The sequence below is a fragment of the Chiloscyllium punctatum genome, chromosome 1, assembly GCF_047496795.1.
Source record: "Chiloscyllium punctatum isolate Juve2018m chromosome 1, sChiPun1.3, whole genome shotgun sequence".
Taxonomy (NCBI): domain Eukaryota; kingdom Metazoa; phylum Chordata; class Chondrichthyes; order Orectolobiformes; family Hemiscylliidae; genus Chiloscyllium; species Chiloscyllium punctatum.
The window spans coordinates 136343143-136363266 of record NC_092739.1 but is presented as its reverse complement, the minus strand read 5'-3'; the positions used below and the strand labels follow the sequence as shown (position 1 = coordinate 136363266).

General features: G+C 40.0%; 1 protein-coding gene across 3 annotated transcripts in view; it reads right to left on the bottom strand.

Moving 5' to 3' along the window:
• hdhd2 (haloacid dehalogenase-like hydrolase domain containing 2) overlaps positions 1 to 20124 on the bottom strand; it is a 45905-nt gene that overhangs the window by 5925 nt on the left and 19856 nt on the right. For 2 of the 3 annotated variants that reach the window (XM_072574943.1, XM_072574950.1), the window contains exons 3-7: positions 16932 to 17140; positions 14272 to 14356; positions 7918 to 8134; positions 2913 to 2976; positions 937 to 1057 (exon numbers count right to left, since the gene is read on the bottom strand). In XM_072574943.1, the coding sequence (XP_072431044.1) occupies positions 954 to 1057; positions 2913 to 2976; positions 7918 to 8134; positions 14272 to 14356; positions 16932 to 17140 (679 nt within the window). In that variant the 3' untranslated portion in view covers positions 937 to 953. The other variant, XM_072574956.1, reaches the window with a different exon arrangement.

The following is a 20124-nucleotide window of genomic DNA, read 5'->3' as shown; positions in this document are numbered from 1 at the left end:
TGGCTTGGCAAATCGAAATGGACTGGTAATTGAATGGGGTGTATAAAGGTGCTCTGCTGGCTCTCATTTCTGATCTAAATAAATGCTTGGACTCAATGCAACATTTAAGTTGTATTGGATTCAAAATTAGCAGCAGTAAGAAAGCAAGCAAGATATTATGGAAAATTGAGAGAATATGTATCAGCATTCATTAATAAACAGTGCAGTACAATTATATGCAAGCTTCTGTACTTCCATATTGAAAATAAAATTAGTAGGCATAAACATTGCAAGCTTGAAACAATGTGTTAAGGGAAAACTGAAAAGAACCTGGTATGTTTGATGACTTGATACAACTTTGTTCAAACATGTGAACCTTTAAATAACAGTGAATGAGATACCAGGTAACATCAGTGAGTCAGTTGGGGTCTATTTACAAAGAAATTTATGCCAAAAATTTTTGAAAGATTTTAATTGCTATGACATGACAGGTACATGCTTACTAACAGGCCAGAGAAAAGTGAAGAGATTGGTCTGTGGTGGTAAAAATATTTAGATAAATTATGGATCCGCAACCTCAGATGTCTTACAGGGGACCATATATTTCAGATTAAGTAGATATACAAAGACAAGTGAGCACCACAATAGAGGTTTAGTTCTAAGCTTTGGAAACAGTCAAGAACACCAGATGCTATTAGGTGATAGATATTTGCTCCCACAAGAACAGAGGCTTTTGGTTCTTGGACAAATAACAATCTTCTTCCAAAATTAATTTGACAATTTTCCAGGACCATAGGTATTGAAATACATGACATATCAGTTTGATCCATCATTGACACAACTGTGCAAAATTTTGTATTTTGCTTTGTGTTTGATTGAATTTCAACACATGAAATTTTGATATTGTCATTTGAAAATAGCTTTAAGTTGTTTGGTGATCTGTAGTACGTGGCCTACCTAGGATATTATCCATTTTACAGAAGTTTCTTTAGTATGTGGTCGACAGCCTGTGGAAAAGCATCACATATCAAATATGGAGGAGGGTTTGTTTTTCCTCCATCTCCAGGTTGGTATTTTCCTGAAGGAAATAAGCAGCAGTAAAATGAGTGTTGGTGATACATCAAAGATTTATTTTTGTTTTTGCAAATAGCTTATATGAACTAGCAACAGAGAATTCACTTGATGATTACAATCTTTAAAAAATTGTTCAATATCATAAATCACAGAGCTTTTACAGCAAGGGAAAAGGACATTGGCCCATCACGTCTATGTTGGTCATAGAGTCAGATGTACAACCCAGAAACAGACCCTTTGGTCCAAATCATCCATGCTAACCAGATATCCTAAATTAATCCAGTCCCATTTGCCAGCACTTGGCCCATATCCCTCTGAACCCTTCCTATTCACATACCCATCCAGATGCCTTTAAAACATTGTAATTGTACCAGACTCCACCACTTCCTCTGGCAGCTCATTCAATATATGCACCACCCCCTGCGTTAAAAAGTTGCCCTTTGGGTCCCTTTTATATCTTTCCCCACTCACTCTAAACCTATGCCCTCTAGTTCTGGACTCCTCCACCCCAGGGAAAAATCTTTGTTCTAATCCCATTTTCCAGCACTTGACCCATACTGTTGTATGCTAAGGTGTTTCAAGTGCTCATCTTAACCTTCTGTGCATTTTGAGGGTTCCCACCTCTATTACCGTTTTAGACAGTGAGTTCCAGAAACCCACAATTCTCTGGGTGAAAAATGTTTTCCTCAAATTACCTCTAAACATCCTGTTTAATAGAGAGATTAATAACCAACGGGGCACAGATTTAAGGAATCTTTCAAACACACACCTCAGAAGTTTGTATCTCAATCATCTGAGCCTTCTCTGCTCTCGAGAGAACAACCCCAGTCATCTAGGGTCTCTTCATAGCTGAATCATTCCAGCCCAGGCAGCATCCTGATGAATCCCCTCTGCACTCTCTAGTGCAATCAGACCTTTTCTATGATGTGGCAACCAGAACTGTACAGACTACTACAGCCATAGCCTAAAAGATACAACTCCATCATAACCTCTTTGCTTTTTTATTCAATGCATTGACTAATAAAGGCAAGTATCCCATTAGCCTTCTTAACTTCCTTATCTACTTGTCCTGCTGCCTCCAAAGTTTAAACCATCCTGTAATCTAAGGCCTTCCTCCTCAAATTTTCATGTAATCTGTAAATTTACTGATCATTACTGCCTACGATCATGTCTACATCATTAATGTATACAACAAACAGCAAGGATCCCAGCACCCCTTTGGTATGCCACTGGACATAGTTTTTTTTTGCTTCAACAACCATTATCCTCAGCTTCCTGCCACTAGGTCAATTTTGGATCCAATTTGTCAAATTTCCCTGGATCCGTGGGGTCTTACCTTCTTAACCTGTCTGCCATGTGAGAATTTGTCAAAAGCCTTACTGAAGCCCATGTAGAGTACATCAACTGTAATATCATCTACACACCTAGGCATATCCTTAAAATTCAATCAAATTTGTTAGATGTGATCTCCCCTTTACAAAGCCATGTGGACTTTTCTCGACCCATCTTGGTTAACTTTGGCTCTCCAAGTGGAGATTAATTCTGTTCCTGCAATTTTCTTCCCCAGTGGTTTCCATTTCACAGACGTTAGACTCACTGGACTGTTGCTTCTTGGTTTATCCCTCTTAAAATGATGGTAAGTAATAACATCATTGTGAAAATGTCACACTTTTTTATGAGCAATTTCAGAATATAAATAAAAAGAAAACAAGAGAGACAACATATTAACCTAAGTAAACATCTAAAGAAAATTCAGAAGGCAAAGTATTACCTCTTTTTACTGAATTAGTCTGGATGGGTGGCGAGAGCAAAATAAAACATTCACTATAAGTTTTGGAAATAGTTATAAGCATACTTACCAGTTTTTACCAAAATCCCCAACATCCCAGCATTTTGTGCTCCACCAACGTCATCCCTAGCATCCTAGAGACAAAAAATTAGTCAAAGTTAACATTTCTCCTTTTCTACACAAGATGGAACAGAAAAAAAATTAAGCAACAGAAATAAGCAAGGTAGCAGAGTAGATTAAGGGGAGATAACTGTAAACAAAGCTATATATCTCCCAAAAACTGTAAAGGATTTCTTAAACAGTAGAAAAAGGGTGGTTTAAAAAAAGTGTAGGCTAATTAGAGATGGAACACAAAATATTTTCTGAAGGATGAAAGATGCTAAATGTGAACTTGGCCTATTCCCACAGAAGCATATTGCATAGTGATAATGAAAACGTTAATGAAATAGTCGCCAAATGTAGAGATCATGAAACTCAAATGATTGATGCACCAGGCCCTGATCATTTACATTCTAGAATGCTGAATGAAGTGTGAAATAAATAAAAGAAACTTTAACTACAATCTTTTAACTGTTATTCAATATGGAAATTGGATGGGAAGGTTACCAATGTAACATCTCAGTTTAAGAAGAGATAAGCAAGTTATGCATAGACCAGTCAGCACAATGTCAGTAATAGGTAATCTTCCTAAGGCCATAAGACTTAAAAGAATATTTACTTAGACATGAAGATTAATCAAGAACACAAGTTATTGTTGTGTTAAAGGCAAGAATTCAAGATGATTCTCGTGAGCAAACCATGGTACACAGATGAAAAAATGCCACGAACGTATGTTTTAAGTTGCTGTATAGTTCGCTTGTTTATAATATGAAGTACGTGCCAAAATGGAATATGAAGTGATGTTTAGGAAGACAGATAAAATGTAGTCAGTAGTTAACAATTGCATTTCATTTAAAACAGGTATAAATAAATCATCATGCATATATTTCACAGAGTGGTAAAAACCAATTTTGAATATTCCACAAAAGGTGGACATGGAGGGTAGTGGAAGACAAGAGAACTGATCGGAGTTTGAGGGGACTGGAATGAGGAGAGGCTTGAGGTGAAGCACTAAAATAGGAAGGTAACAGTTCAGGCAATGCAATTGGAAGTGGAGAGGGAGGGACAACAGAGTGGGACAGGGAGGGAAAACAGAAGGAAGAAAAGTGGAGGTGTGTGGGGAGGTGGAAAAAGAAGGGAAAGAGAATGGAGGGAGAGCAAGAGGAGGGGAAGAAATAGGAAAATTTAGATCACTGCACTAAGTTTTTCATGAATTCAAGAAACCAAACTGTATTTTGAAAAACATAAGTCTCCCTTCAGTTTGTGATTTTAAATGTATATCTTAAGGATACCATCACAATAGACTTTTATTCCAAATTACTTGATCAAAACTTTCAGAATTTTGGATGGCTCTCTTAACCTTCATATCCCATACCTTCTCTTAAAAATATAATCCCAACAATATTTTCTGCAATTTTCTTAAACTGCTCCATTGCCAAAATTGGACACATTCCTCCATCATTGACTCAATCAACACTTTATTCAACTCTTTAGCTTACACCTTCTACGCCTTATATTTCAAAATCCGAGATCTTGTTTCCTCATCAAGGTCAATATAAATAGAGATTCTTATAGGCAGACATTTTAAATCTTTTAAATGGCTGACTATCTAATACTGCTGTGGCATATTCTTAATGTCATACATCATAGAATCATAGAATCCCTATAGTGTGGAAGCAGGCCATTTGGTCCATCAAGTTCACACCAACCCTCCAAAGACCATTTCACCCACTCCCAACCCTACCCTATCCCTGTAACCCTGCACTTTCCATGGCTAATCTACTTAGCCTGCACATTCCTGGACACTAGGGGCAATTTACCATGGCTAATCCACCTAATTTGCACATCTTTGGACCACTGAAGGAAACTGGAGCATCTATAGGAAACCCACACAGACACAGCAAGAATGTGCAAGCTCCACACAAACACCTGAGGGTGGAATCGAACCTGGGTCCCTGACGCTGTAAGACAGTAGTGCTAACTGCTGAGCCACAATGCCACCCCAATCTATTTATTTCAGTGAATTTTTAATTACACCATTCAAGATATTTTGAAGATGATTTTGCACTAGTCAGCATTCAATCTGAAACTACTGGTTAGGGTGAAGCTAGAAATTCCATAAAAGCAAAAATGACCATATGATAAAACACAGGTGTACAAGTAGGCCATTCAGTCCATCGAATCAACTCTGTCACCCAATGAGATCACGACTGATCTGATAATTTTCAACTCCACTTTCCTGCCTTCCCCCCGCTATAACCCTTGATTCTATTACTTATTAAAAAAAAATCTACCTCAAACTTGAATATATTTAATGACCCAGCCTCGACAGCCCTCTGCAGTAAATAATTACAGATTTACTACCTTCAGAAGAAATTCCTCCTCATCTGTTTTAAATGTGTGGCACCTTATTCTGAGATTATGCCTGTTGGTCCTAAACTCCCACTGAAAGAAATCAACCAATCCACATCTGTCCTGTTAAGTCCCCAGAGAATCTTGCCTATTTCAATAAGGACACCTCTCATTCTTCTATATTTCAATGAGTACAGGCCCAAAACTACTCAAAAGACAGAATTCTGTTCTGAAGGGGGATCAGTGGACCCAAAACATTAACTCTAATTTCTTTCCACAGATATTGCCAGACCTGTTGAGATTTTTCAGTAATGACTTTTTGTTTCGGATTTCCAGCATCCACAGTTCTTTTTGTTTTTTGGTTAATGCCCAAACCACTGAACCTTGCCTCATTAGGCAATCCCTCCATAGCTATTATCAGCCCATTGAATCTTCACAGGACTGTCTCCAATGTCAATATATCTTTTATAGAGTCATAGAGATGTACAGCAAAGAAGCCCAAAGCTGTTCACAAAGTTCCAGCAGTGGTCTGACGAGCGCTTTGTTAAAATTTTAGTCAAACTTCCTTACTTTATACTCCATTCCCTTTGAAATAAATGCCAGCATTCCATTTGCTTTCCTATTACCTTTAAAGTTGGATGCTTACTTTTTTTTTGAGATTCGTGGACAAGGACTCCTAAATCCCTCGAGTGGACAGGATGGATTAATAGCTAGCATTGCTGCTTCACAGCACCAGGGACCTGGGTTCAATTCCGCCCTCAGGTGATTGTGTGGAGTTTGCACATTCTCCCCATGTCTGCATGGGTTTCCTCTGGGCTGCACCAGTTTCCTCCCACAGTCCAAATATGTGCAGGTTAGGTGGACTGGCCATGCTAAATTGCCCAAAGTGTATAGGGATGTGCAGGCTAGGAAGTTTAGGAGAAAGCGAGGACTGCAGATGCTGGAGATCAGAGTCGAGAATGTGTGGTGCTGGAAAAGCACAGCAGGTCAGGCAGCATCTGAGGAGCAGAAGAATCGATGATTCAGGCAGGAGCCCTTCATCAGGAATGAGGCTAGGAAAATTGCCATGGGAAGTTCAGGATTATAGGGTAGGGGTCAGTTCTGGGTGGTATCCTTTATTCTTTCACAGGATGAGGATGTCGCTAGCTAGGCAGCATTTATTGCCCATTCCTATTTGCCCAGAGGACAATTAACCATATTATATCTGATATCTGATGTAGGCTAGATGAGGGAAGGATGGCAGTTTCCTTCCCTAAAGGAAATTAATAAACCAGATAGGATTTTTCTGACAATAGACAATGGATTCATGGTCATCATTAGTCTCAAATCCAGACTTTTTTTATTGAATTCAAATTTCGCCATCTGCAGCAGCGAGATTCGAACCCAGATTCCTAAAACATTAACTGAATCTCTAGATTCACAATCCAGTGATAATACCACTAAGCAATCATCTCCCCCTGCTCTTCAGAGAGTCTGGTATGGATTCAATGGGCTGCTTCCACACTGTATGAATCTTATGATTCTCTGTTCTGTAGCTTCCTGCATGCAGTCTTTCTCAAATTTAAATATTATACAGCTCCTCTTCTTCAAAAAGTGATGCAAAACCAATAAGAAGTGTGTTTTAAGGGTTATCGTAGTACTGAGCACCAGCATGGAAGTGACTTTACTGTTATCTATAAGAGATACAGTTAATGCAAACTAATTTTTTTTCTACCATTTGTTTGACTTAATTTACAAAAACCAAATTCAACGCAGTGATTTATAGCCTTAACAACTGGCAGAGCTCAGCAGGTGAGGAGATATCTCTGTATATGGTAAACTAAAAATCATGTCAAGTATTCTCTGTCGGACCACAGGGCTTGCTGCATTTATTATGGACAGGAAAAGAAACATTTCCAATTCAACAGAATAGTGACTCACCCACTGAACCTGAGGAAATTAGTGAGTGTAAAATACTTAAAAACTCACGAATTCATTCTAAAAAGACAGATTTCAGCAATCCCACATCACTGTAAACTGGTATCCATAAAACAGCTAGAGTCAGATGTAATCGAAATGCAAAAAAACCAACAAATCAGACCAAGTACTGTGACACTTCGCTTAGAGACCCCCATCCCAAGTACCACTCAATTCTGGAGAACCGAGGCAGGTGTAATGATAAGTGATATTCTTTCTGTATCTAGGATTGAAACAAATTTCTAGGAAATATTACTCTGTCTGACCAGGGCATGGCTGCCCAGACTCAATGTCAAAGATGTTCTACTTACCCAATAACGATACTGCAAGAACACAAAGAATTGCTTAAAAGTGTGAAACAAATGAAGTTCTTACATGTGATAGGAGTGACCACCTGACCAACTCGTAACAGACGGTGCTATAAATTCATTCTGAATCTGAAAGTATCAGCAGATTCTAACCTCCAAAGAAAACAAACTGATAGAAGGCAATATTAACAGTACATTAGCTATGCCATTGGTCTTTACTGTTTCCTTTTAAGGCCAAAGGAGACCAAACAGAAGGAGAGCTAAAGCCAAATACTGAATTTAAAAAAAAAGGAAAGGAAGGAGTGAAAGAAAGGCAAGTTCAGTTGACAAATTCAGTCAGTTGACAAGCTCAGTACATACATCACCAATCATAACTGCCTCTTCTGGTTGGCATCCAATGCTTCGGAGAGCCTCAAGGAAGAATGGTTTCTCTGGTTTTCCTACTACTGTGGCCTTGACATCTGTTGCATATTCCAGCCCAGTGATAAAAGGTCCTGGCCCAAGTGATAAGCCATCCAGTTTTTTGTAGTACCTTGCTTTGTGTATAGCAATTAGAGGAGCACCATCTAAAATTAACCTAGGTGAAAGACCGGATAAGAGAAGACAGACATAGACCAAGTTTATATGAGGAGCAATTGTATGTAGAGAAAAAAAGATTTTTGTTGTCCTTTTCTGTAAACATAGTTCTATGGGTACAGTACCTTGCCAGGATTGTTTTTTTTTGTGTGAACCTAGAGAATATTTCAACATGTTATTAAACTCTGGAGTAGAAGCAAGCCACGTCTGGCCCTCAACTCATTAAGATACTCTGCATAATACATTTAAGGTGTATCTGCAAAATTATTATTGTTGTCCATAACCAAGAATCAATGCTTCCCCCTTCCCTTTTCAACACTACAAGTATTAGGAAGCAACTGATTCATTTAAACACATTTATGATCACACTCTTAATACAGTATATTAAGACATTCCAAAGTGCTTCACAGAAAGGAGGTGAGAAAAGTAGAGAAGTGGAGAGGTTTACAGAAGTAATTCCAGAATTTAGGCCCCATTGTTAAGTTACCAGTTCAAGACACAAGTGAAATTACTCAAAATATATTTTTCCAAGAACTCAAAATCTTCCATAACCCCTTTCTGCCTATAAAGCCAAGTCCATTAGACAAACTGCATTCAGCTCAGCTTTGTAAAACACTAAGCTACTGGTCAACACTAACGCTGATATGTCACTTTGTGTACCCCCACAAGCAAAGGTTGAGGAAACTCTGGATGTGCTGTACTCCACCACTAACACCCTAGAGACAGAACACCCCGAGGCCCTGTTTATTGTAACTGGTGACTTCAATCAAGCCAATCTAAGGAAGGTGTTGCCCAAGTACCACCAGGACATTCTCTGCCCCACCAGGGGCCCGAACATTTTAGACCACTGCTACACCACTGTGAAGGATCCCTACCATTCCACCCCCCACCCTCATTTCAGGAACTCTGACCATAATGCCGTGCTTCTTCTCTCGGCTTATAGGCAAAAGCTCAAACAGGAGACCCCCCTCACGGATACAGGTCCAGTGCTGGTCGGAGGAGACAGAGGATCAACTCTGGTGCTGTCTGGAGTCGGCTGATTGGGCCGTGTTCAAACAGTCTGCAGGTACCTTGGACGAGTACGCCACCACCGTCACAGACTTTATCAGCAAGTGTGTGGAGGACTGCATACTGAGGAAATCAATCCGGGTGTTCCCCAACAGAAACCCTGGATGAATCAGCACATGCAGAACCTGCTCAAAACCAGGCGTGAGGCCTTCAGATCAGGAGACATACTCAAATTAAGGAATCTAAGTATGACCTTCGCAGAGCCATTAAGACAGTCAAGGACCAGTTCTGATCTAAACTAGAAAGCCAGACAAACATCCGATGACTATGGAAAGGACTGAATGATATCACAGGTTCTAAAAAGAGACAGTGCAAAATAGCAGATGACACATCCCTCCCAGATTGTCTCAATGCCTTCTATGCTCACTTTGAGCAGTATTTCGGCAGAGAGGTAACACCTATTCCGACAAATCCTGACGAATCTATCTCAACAGTCATTGCATCAGAGGTATGACCAGTTTTCCTTTGTGTGAATCCAAGGAAAGCGATGGGACCAGACAGGGTAACAGACTGCGCACTCAGAGCATGCGCAGATCAACTGACAGAGGTCTTCTTGGACATCTTCAACCTCTCCCTGCAGCAGGCCACTGTCCCTGCCTGTTTCAAGAGAGCCAACATCATCCCTGTGGCTAAGAAAGCTCATGCAGCATGTCTCAATGACTATTGCCCAGTGGCCCTAACTTCATGGTCACGAAGTGCTTTGAAAGACTGGTCATGGCATTAATCAACTCCAGCTTCCCCACTACTCTTGACCCAACAGATCCACGTCAGATGCCATATCACTTATCTTTCACTCCTCCCTAGAGCATCTTGACACTAAGAACAGCTACATAAGAATCCTACTCATTGACTACAGTTCAGCCTTCAGTACTATTATCCCCTCGAGACTGATTACTAAACTTAATGATCTCAGACTAAGCCCCACTCTCTACAACTGGATCCTCCATTTCTTGACACAGGCCACAATTAGAGAAGATTGGGAAAATATTTCATCCTCATTAACACTCAACACTGGAGCCCCCCAGAGGTGCATACTCAGCCCCCTACTGGACTCACTGTATGCCCATGACAGCGTCACCAAATACTAGACTAACGCCATTTACAAGTTCGCTGATGACACTATCATAGTCGGTTGAATCTCAGATGGCAACGAAACAGACTACAGATGGGAGGTGGAAGACCTAGAAAAAATGGTGCACTGAGAATAACCTAGGTCTCAATACCAGCAAAACCAAGGAACTCATTATTGAGTCTCAGTGGGATGTTACTCATACACATTAACAGCACAGAGGTGGAACGAGTGGACAGTGTCAAGCTCCTGGGAATGGTCATCAACAACAAGCTTTCTTGGACTCCATGTGAACGCACTGGTTACAAAGGCCCAACAATGTCTCTTTTTCCTCAGGCAGCTGAGGAAATTTGGCAAGACAACGAATACCCTTACCAACTTTTATAGGTGCACCATCGAGAGCATTCTGTCTGCATGTATCAATACCTGGTATGGCAACTGTACCATTCAAGATCAGAGACAGTTACAGAGAGTGGTGAACTCGGCCCGGACAATCACAAGGGCCAACCTCCCATCTATAGAATCCGTCTACCAGGCCCGCTCTCAAGGAAAGGCCACCAGCATTCTCAAAGATCCATTCCACCCTGGCAATGTTTTTCTACAACCTCTACCATCAGGGAGAAGATACAGAAGCCTGAATGCACACACCAGCTGGTTTTGAAATAGTTTCTACCTTATTATTGTTAGAATACTGAATGGACTCACAAACTCTTAGCATTTGCCTGTACCTATGTGTTTGTTTTTGCCGTTGTTTACCTATTATCTACTGTCTATGCTACTTAACTCTGTGATCTACTTGCATTGCTCGCAAGACAAAGCTTTTCACTGTGCCTCGGTACACGTGACAATAAATTCAATTCAATTATGTGAGTACATAAAACGTTCATCTTCCTGTTAGATCTCATATGAAAGTACCAAATTCATCCTTCACCCAGCATTACCAAGTAATTATCACCATCACATTGCTATTTATGGAAGCAATTGACCGCTGTATTTTCTGAATAGTGAGTACTTTAGGTAGTTCATTGCTGTAATAAACTTGGAGATTTCCAAAGTCCAGAAGAATGGTATATAAATGCAAGTCTTTCTTTCTGTTCCAATTTTTAGTCATTTTCCAGATTAACTGTCCTAGTACTGAAATAAGTTCATATCCAAGGTGGTTCACCACCAGATAATTTCAAATGCAGTTTAGAAATGCTAAACAGTTTACTGTTTTTCATGGGAGAGAAATCAGACTTTACATTTTGGGTTGAGTGACCCTTCCTCAGAACTAATAGTGTTGGAGGCGAGTGAAGGGGTCTGTGGGACAGGGAGAGGACACTTGTCCAAAGAAATGAGTTTTGAAGGCAACAGAAGAAGAGTTTAATGTTATGTTGTGCCCAAAATTCATCAAGGTGGGGACAGAGGGATAAGACTGAGACCTTTGCTGAGTGCAGAACATTTAGCATCGGAGAGCAGAACGTCAGGAGGGACAGTAAAGAGGTAGGGTTCAGGGAAGGGATGAAGTCAGAGGGAAAGGGATGAAAGTTTTCAGAGGGGTGTAGGTATCTCTGAGGTATTGCATCTTGTGCCTTGATGTCTGAAAGGAAAAGAAAAGGTTTCTTGTTAGCACACGGACTGAACCAGCGGATGAAGTGGAACCGGGGAGTGGTGCAGCCCTGAGCCAGCGTGATGATGCTGTTGGAGAGAGATCTCAAGAGTGTGCATATGATGAAACATAGCATTGAGTGTGGATCTCAGGGTGCAGTGAGAACAGCTGTCTGTAGAACTTTGAACGTCACGAGATACCTATGGTCCTGGGTGGATTCAAAGCACTAAGGATGAAACTTGTGTTGAAATCCACATGGGGTGAGTCTGAGCCAGAGACAGTCACTGAAGAATGTGGTGTGGTTGTGGGAACAGGTTTTAGCAAATACCTGGTCAAACATGAGGAGGAACATCGAAATTAATGAGCATGGACAGCAAAAACGATTAGAATGTAAATCCTGTCGGAGAGGGGTACAGAACTTCTTAAAGGTGGGCATGCTTGGCAGTGGTGTACCAATGAGTTAAATACCAAATAAAACTCAAAGGACTGTGGATGCTGAAAATCATAAACAAAAACAGAAATTGCTGGGAAAGCTCAGCAGGTCTAGCAGCATCTGTGGAGAGAAAGCAGAGTTAATGTTTTAGGTCTAGTAACCCTTCCTCAGAAAGGCAGATTTTTTGGTTACTATTTTTCCATCTTATTTCATAGTTTCAGCAGTTTTCCTTTTAATTTGGAATATTTTTTGTTTTTCTGTCATGGTTGATTAAAGAATATAATTTTCTCATGTATCTATCTTTGATGTGTAAATATCTCTTCTTTACAAGCAGACAAAAAAGTGCTGTCAACAGCCTTGCATACTTGGGTTTGGTAGGCAAGATATTGTATCTGGTAAGTTCTGTCTGATTAGCTCTTCCATGTAGTCAAGGCTGTTCCAAATCTTAACTCCACCTACACAGAACCTTGATCTTCGAATAGTTTAACAAAGTTGTAAAATTGTTAAATAATTCACAGAAGTCTAGGTACCTTCATCCTTTGCAGTTGCTATCTATCACCTATTGGAACTCTGAAGTTGTCTGAATCTTCTGCATTTTTCCATTTTAGAACTCTCGACATAGAATCCCTACAGTATGGAAGTAGGCCATTCAGCTCATCAAAACCACACCGACCTTCCGAAGAGCCACGCCACTACCCTATCTCCGTAATCCTGCATTTTGCCTTGGTCTATCCAACTAGCCTGTACATCCCTCGACATGATTGGACAATTTAGCATGACCAAACCATCCAACCTACACATCTTTGGACTGTGAGGGGTGGAATGCTGACTGTCATATTCACCTCCAGAGAGGAAGAGGAGATGTATCTTGCAATCTTTAGCTATAGGGATCATTTGTAGCAGCCTGTCCAACTGTACTTTTGGTTGCTAAGGTAGCTGGACCCAGGTTGTCTTAAGATAAAGGATAAAATAAGAAAGAAGCAAAATTAGTTGAAAAAAAAACAATGAAGAAAAGAATAATCAAGAATGATATTCACACAGCAAAGTTGGGGGTGGGGGGGGTGGGGAAGAGATGAAAACTCTGCTAAATAGGGAGACATAAGTTTTTGGAAACAAGGCAAGGCAAGCGAGAAGATGGCAGATTATATAATCAGGATTGATGGTCATATATTAGCACCAGATGTGGACTGGATATCAGAAAACAGAGATTAGGTACAATCCTGTCATATTTTACATGCAAGGCGCAATTAACAGAATGGCTCAAGGATCATTGCTCAACCCACAGCCGTTTATTACCTAATAACAATTACTTCAATGAAGGACTGAATGCAAACATATCCGTTTTCATATTCCTGATGATACAAACCTAGGAAAGTCAGTTAGCAATGAGGAAGATGCAAAGAGGTGCAAAATGATGTAGACTAGTTAAGTGATTGGATTGGTAGATAAATTATAGTTACGCACTTTAATATAGAAGAACAGTAAATAAGCTGTGATCACTTATTCTTAGAGGACTTGAAGGATAGCCGCTGAGCCGTTGTTTCTCCTGATATCTATCTAATGTTTTTTAAAAACAGGGTAGGCAATTTATCTCCTGTCTGTTTTTTTGATACTAAAAAAACTTTATTATTCAAAGATTACTTGCCATGACAATGCCAGTTTTTGTGCTTATACCTGAAAATGAAGATAACTCCAGGTCAATTCCAAAAAGTTCCTCCCTTTCCCTTGGAGGTGCTGAGTTTCTCGGCTATGGTACAACAGGCTCCCTCAGTAACCTCATACATTCCTCACTTGCAAGCTGAGACAGTGAGTGTCACGAGGCTATTTCCATCCAACATAACAATATTATTTCATTTTCATATACATTCTAATCAACCTGTTGAGTGATGTTATTACACACTTTTGGAGCAGTTGGGACTTGGACCCAGGCTTCCTGACTCAGAGGCATGGGCCTCTCCATTATTTTACTGTTACTCTTACCTGAATGCCTTGTTCAATGTAGTGTAATTGAAGTGCTGTGGAGCTAATCCAATAACCACAGCATTAGGATCACTTGTGTCTATTCCTGAAAAATAAACATTTTGATTAACTTTTCGAACTCGATAGAAAGTGCTCCAAGAAGAGACAATTCTTGATTATTTTTTGTTACTTAAAAGAGAAGTTCTCAAACATAATTTGATTTTATTTCCTCCAAATTTCTGGTTGCTCCACCTATTCACATGCAGTTAGATAAACTTCCATTGCTCTGTCAGCTTCATATCTTGTTCAGTCCTGGGTCGGACGCAAATTACCTCACGTCAATAGAATGTATCAAAGTGCAATATAACCAAACAATATTAATGCATAGTTGATATTGTTATGGCAAACAAATGTGGCAGTCAATTTGTGCATAGTTTCACAATCAACAAGATAAGTGACCAATTCATCTGTTTCTATTGGTTTATTTTTGAATTGAAATGGCTTTCAGGGGCACTGGAGTAGCTCCCTGTGCCACAAGATATTTTCCACCCACTTCAGCAAGCAAAAAGGATCTCAGTTTAGTCTAATCTGAAAGTGAGCAGCCTGACTTAACTTTTTTTTTTGAGCAAATTCAAACATCTGATTCAGGGTGACAGCTAGCCTTCATACCAACATCATAATAGCGAGTTTTAAATTACAAAGACAAAAGTTGATAAAGGTGAAGTGTCAGATAGAGTTTTGGTACTTAAAGCTAATGAGGCTTTGGGACCAGATGAGATGCATTAAAGGATGTTGAAGGAAAGGTGTGCTGAAAGTGCTGAGGCACTGGCCATAATCTTTCAATCTTCCCTAGCTGCAAGGAAAGTGCCAGAAAACTTGAGAACTGCAAACCTGACAACCTTGTTTACAAAATAGTTGCAAGGATAACTCCAGAGTGTCAGTTTTAGATTAGATTAGATTAGATTACTTACAGTGTGGAAACAGGCCCTTCGGCCCAACAATACCACACCGCCCCGCCGAAGCGCAACCCACCCATACCCCTACATCTACATCTACATCTACCCCTTACCTAACACTACGGGCAATTTTAGCATGGCCAATTCACCTAACCTGCACATCTTTGGACTGTGGGAGGAAACCGGAGCACCCGGAGGAAACCCACGCAGACACAGGGAGAATGTGCAAACTCCACATAGACAGTTGCCCGAGGCGGGAATTGAACCCGGGTCTCTGGTGCTGTGAGTCAGCAGTGCTAACCACTGTGCCACCGTGCCGCCCCTTAAGTTTAACTTCAGTTATTGGAAAGCTTCTGGAAACAATCATTTGGGAAATAATTAGTAGTCACGTGGATAAAGGTGGGTTGATTTGGAAGAGTCAGCACACATTTCCAAAGGTGAAATGGTGTTTAACTAACTTGTTGGACATTTTGAAGAGGTAACAAGGGTTGCAGATGGTAATATTGTTGACATGGTATATATGGACTTGCAGAAAGTATTTTATACTTTACTCAATTGTTTTACACAAAAAAGTTGGAATAATAGTGACAGTAGCAACATTGTTACAAATTGGTTGAGTAATAAGGAAGAGAATTCAGCTCAATGGGTATTTTTCAGGTTAGATGAAGGTTTGTAGTAGGGTTCCTCAACGGTCAGTAAGGGGACACTTTATGGATGTTACAAAACCTGGATATATTGAAAACAGTGAGAAGGACAGTGCAAATCTCAAAAGGACAGAGATAAGGTAAGGAAGTTAGCAAAGAGGTGGCAGATGAAGTTCAATACAGCGAAGCACGAGGTGATGCATTTTGGCAGGAAGAGCATCGAGAGACAATATAACAATTTCAAAGGGTACAAAAGCAGTGGGATTTATATATTTGTGCATAGCTCATTGAAACTGTATGACAGGCAGAGAGAGCGCAATTAATGAAACATACACCATCCGAGACTTTACTTGATGGGGTTTAGAGCAAAATAGCAAGGCGTTGATGCTGAACTTGTCTAAGATGGTTGTTAAACCATCTTGTGTACAGTTCTGGGTGCTATCTTGTAGGTCAGATGTGAACGCATTGGAGAGAATGCAGAAGTCTTTCCAGGGATGAGAAACTTCAGATATAGGAGGATCGACAGGTTGGGACTCATCTTCACAGGTAAGGTGGCTACAAGGAAATTTTATAGAAGTATTCAAAATCATGAGCAAAGGGGGAAAAACTGTTCCCATTTCTAAAAGGATCAAAAACGAGAATGCACAAATTTAAAGCGATTTGCAAAAGAAATCAATGGACTGTGAGAAGAAACATTTTCACACAGTGAGTAGTTATAGGAGGTCTATAGCATGGAAGCAAGCCCAGCTTACCCATGCCGTCCAGTTTACACAATTTAAACTGGTCTCATTTGTCTGCATTTGATCAATATCATATTAGGAGTATGAAATGCACTGCCTAGAAAAGTGAGAGGAGGCAGGTTCAATTGAGGCATTTAAAAGGGATAATTATTTAAATAGAAACAATCTGCAAAGATATGATGCAAAGGCAGTAGAATGGCACTAAGTCATCAGGCTGACTTGGACAGCCAGTAGACATGATGGCTGAATAGCCTCCTTCTGCAGTGCAGTAGTTGTTTGGTTCTTTGACAAGTCTTATCCCTCTGTACCATCCCATTCAAAGCCCTTCAGAGTCAGCATACCTTCAAAGTCTTCAAGTGCACTATCATCCACCAAAAGTAACGGTCTGACCTGCTCTTGCTCAACAAGATTTCTGGCTGCCGTTAGAGATGTGAAGATCTCTTCCTCATGGATGTCAAAGTTGAGCTTCTGTAGTCGTTCAAACAGTGTTCGTTTACACTCCTTGGTGGTGTTAGTCACAAACCTCACAGCTACAGGAGCACTACGCAACCTATGTAAATTACTGAAGTCAATGCTAGCTTCTTTCTCAGCTCATTGCATAAAACAGCTTCTTTCTTAAAAAAATAATTGCACAAACGTAGAGGTTATCTTTGAAATGTCATTAGAAACTATAATCAAAGTTAAATCCAAACATATAGAAACATCCACCAGTTACTTTTGACAATTTATTTCAGAAATCAATGAAATTTTAAGACTTCACTGAAGATTTTTTTTCCAATCAAAGAAATTGTTAACCACAACTAAGCATAAAAATCTGTTAATACAATACAAGCTTTATAAATTGAAGAGAGATGCTTAGTAGCAAAAAGGAAGTTGCATACACATTCTGTTCTATAAATATGCTATCATATTAATAAAGGTATCAGCACATTTGTCCAGAGTCTAGGCACAAAACAGACAAGGGATGAACTCAGGGTGGAGGAATTCAAAGTTCAAAGTTCATCGCCAAAAGCAGCTCGGTGACACCATGACGACTTGGCCAACTTGGTCAGTAAAGTACAGAACTGCTAAAGGTAAAGCTGGCATATTTGCAACTATCCTCGGCCATAAGTGCCCATGTGGATGATCCATCTCATTTCAAGTCCCGAGCTGTCATTAAGTTAAATTATTCTTTTTCAAGCATTCCCCTTGAGATTGGTTGAAAGTTATTTTTTGACTTTTAGGGACTGCTTTTTTGTTCTTACAAATTCATTTATTAGCTGATGTGATCATACACTAACAAGATCGTCTGGAATTCTGTTGATACATGAAGTACTTGGACCAGCACAGAAGCAAGTTAAAATAATTTATAAATACCCACAATAATAACCAACTTTCCATTAATCTTAACGTCACAACAAGAAAAGCATTAACACCACTTAATTAAAATTTGTATAAGGTTATAGGCACAAGTTAATACTTATTTTCAAAAAAATAAGCAACAACCACTTCTACGCATGAAAAACCATCACCCCAAACATAACTTTCACAGACTGGTGAAAAACTATAGTTAACATATGAAAAAAGAAGAGAGTCAAACAGTTAGGGCAGGCAGGAACAAAGCAGATAACAAAGCAGGACTGATAAATTAAACTGCATTTATTTCAATGCAAGAGGCTGAACAGGGAAGGCAGATGAACTCAAAACATGGTTGGGAACATGGGACTGGGATATCACAGCAATTACGGAAACATGGCTCAGGTATGGACAGAACTGGCAGTTTAATGTTCCAGGATACAAATGCTATAAGGAGGATAGAAAGGGAGGCGTTGATAAGGGTTAGCATTACAGCTGTACTTAGGGAGGATATTCCTGGAAATACATCCAGGGGAGCTATTTGGGTGCAACTGACAAATAAGAAAAAGATGATCACCTTACTGGGATTGCATTACAGACCCATAGTCAGCCGGGAAATTGAGAAACAAATTTGTAAAGAGATTTCAGTTATCTGTAAGAATAATAGGGTGGTTATGGTAGGGGATTTTAACTTTCCAAACATAGACTGGGACTGCCATAGTGTTAAGGGTTTAAATGGGAGGGATTTGTTAAGTGCGTACAAGACAAGTTTCTGAGTCAGTATGTGGATGGTACCCACTAGAGAAAGTGCAAAACTTGACCTACTCTTTGGAAATAAGGCAGGGCAGGTGACTGAGGTTTCAGTGGGGGAGCACTTTGAGGCCAGCGACCCTAATTCTATTAGTTTTAAAATAACGATGGAAAAGGATAGACCAGATCTAAAAGTTGAAGTTCTAATATGGAGGAAGGCCAATTTAGATGGTATTAGGCAAGAACTTTCAAAAGATGAATTGGGGCAGACATTCACAGGTAAAGGGACGGTTGGAAAATGGGAAGCCTTCAGAAATGAGATAATGAGAGTCCAGAGAAAGTATATTCCTGTTAGGGCGAAAGGCTGGTAGGTGTAGGGAATGCTGGATGACTGGAGAAATTGAGGGTTTGGTTAAGAAAAAGAAGGAAGCATATGTCAGGTATAGACAGGAGAGATCAAGTGAATCCTTAGAAGTGTATAAAGGGAGTAGGAGTATACTTAAGAGGGAAATCAGGAGGGCAAAAAGGGGACATGAGATAGCTTTGGCAAATAGAATTAAGGAGAATCCAAAGGGCTTTTACAAATACATTAAGGACAAAAGGGTAACTAGGGAGACAATAGGGCCCTCAGAGATCAGCAAGGCGGCCTTTGTGTGGAGCCGCAGAAAATGGGGGAGGTACTAAATGAGTATTTTGCATCAGTGTTTACATTGGAGAAGGACATGGAAGATATAGAATGTGGGGAAATAAATGGTGGCATCTTGAAAAATGTCTATATTACAGAGGAGGAAGCGCTGGATGTCTTCAAATGCATATCAAACGGAAATCCTGAGAGACAGGATGTACATGTATGTGGAAAGACAAGGACTGATTAGGGATCATCAACATGGCTTTGCACATGGGAAATCACAAGTGTCTCACAAACTTGATTTGAGTTTTTTGAAAAAGTAATAAAGAGGATTGATGAGGCCAGAGCACTGGACATTATCTATATGAACTTCAGTAAGGGGTTCGACAAGGTTCCCCAAGAGAGAATGGTTAGCAAGGTTAGATCTCATGGAATACAGGGAGAAATAGCCATTTGGATACAGAACTGGCTCAAAAGGTAGAAGACAGAGGGTGGTGGGGGAGGGTTGTTTTTCAGACTGGAGGCCTGTGACCAGTGGTGTGCCATAAGGATTGGTACTGGGTCCACTACCTTTCATAATTTATATAAATGGTTTGGATGTGAATACAGGAGGTATAGTAAGTAAGTCTGCAGATGACCCCAAAACTGGAGGTGTAGTGGACAGCAAAGAAGGTTACTTCAGATTACAACAGGGTCTTCATCCGATGGGCCAATGGGCTGAGGAGTAGCAGATGGAGTTTAATTTAGATAAATGCGGGTTGCTACATTTTGAGAAAGCAAATCTTAGCAGGACCACACATTTAATGGTAAGGTCCTAGGGA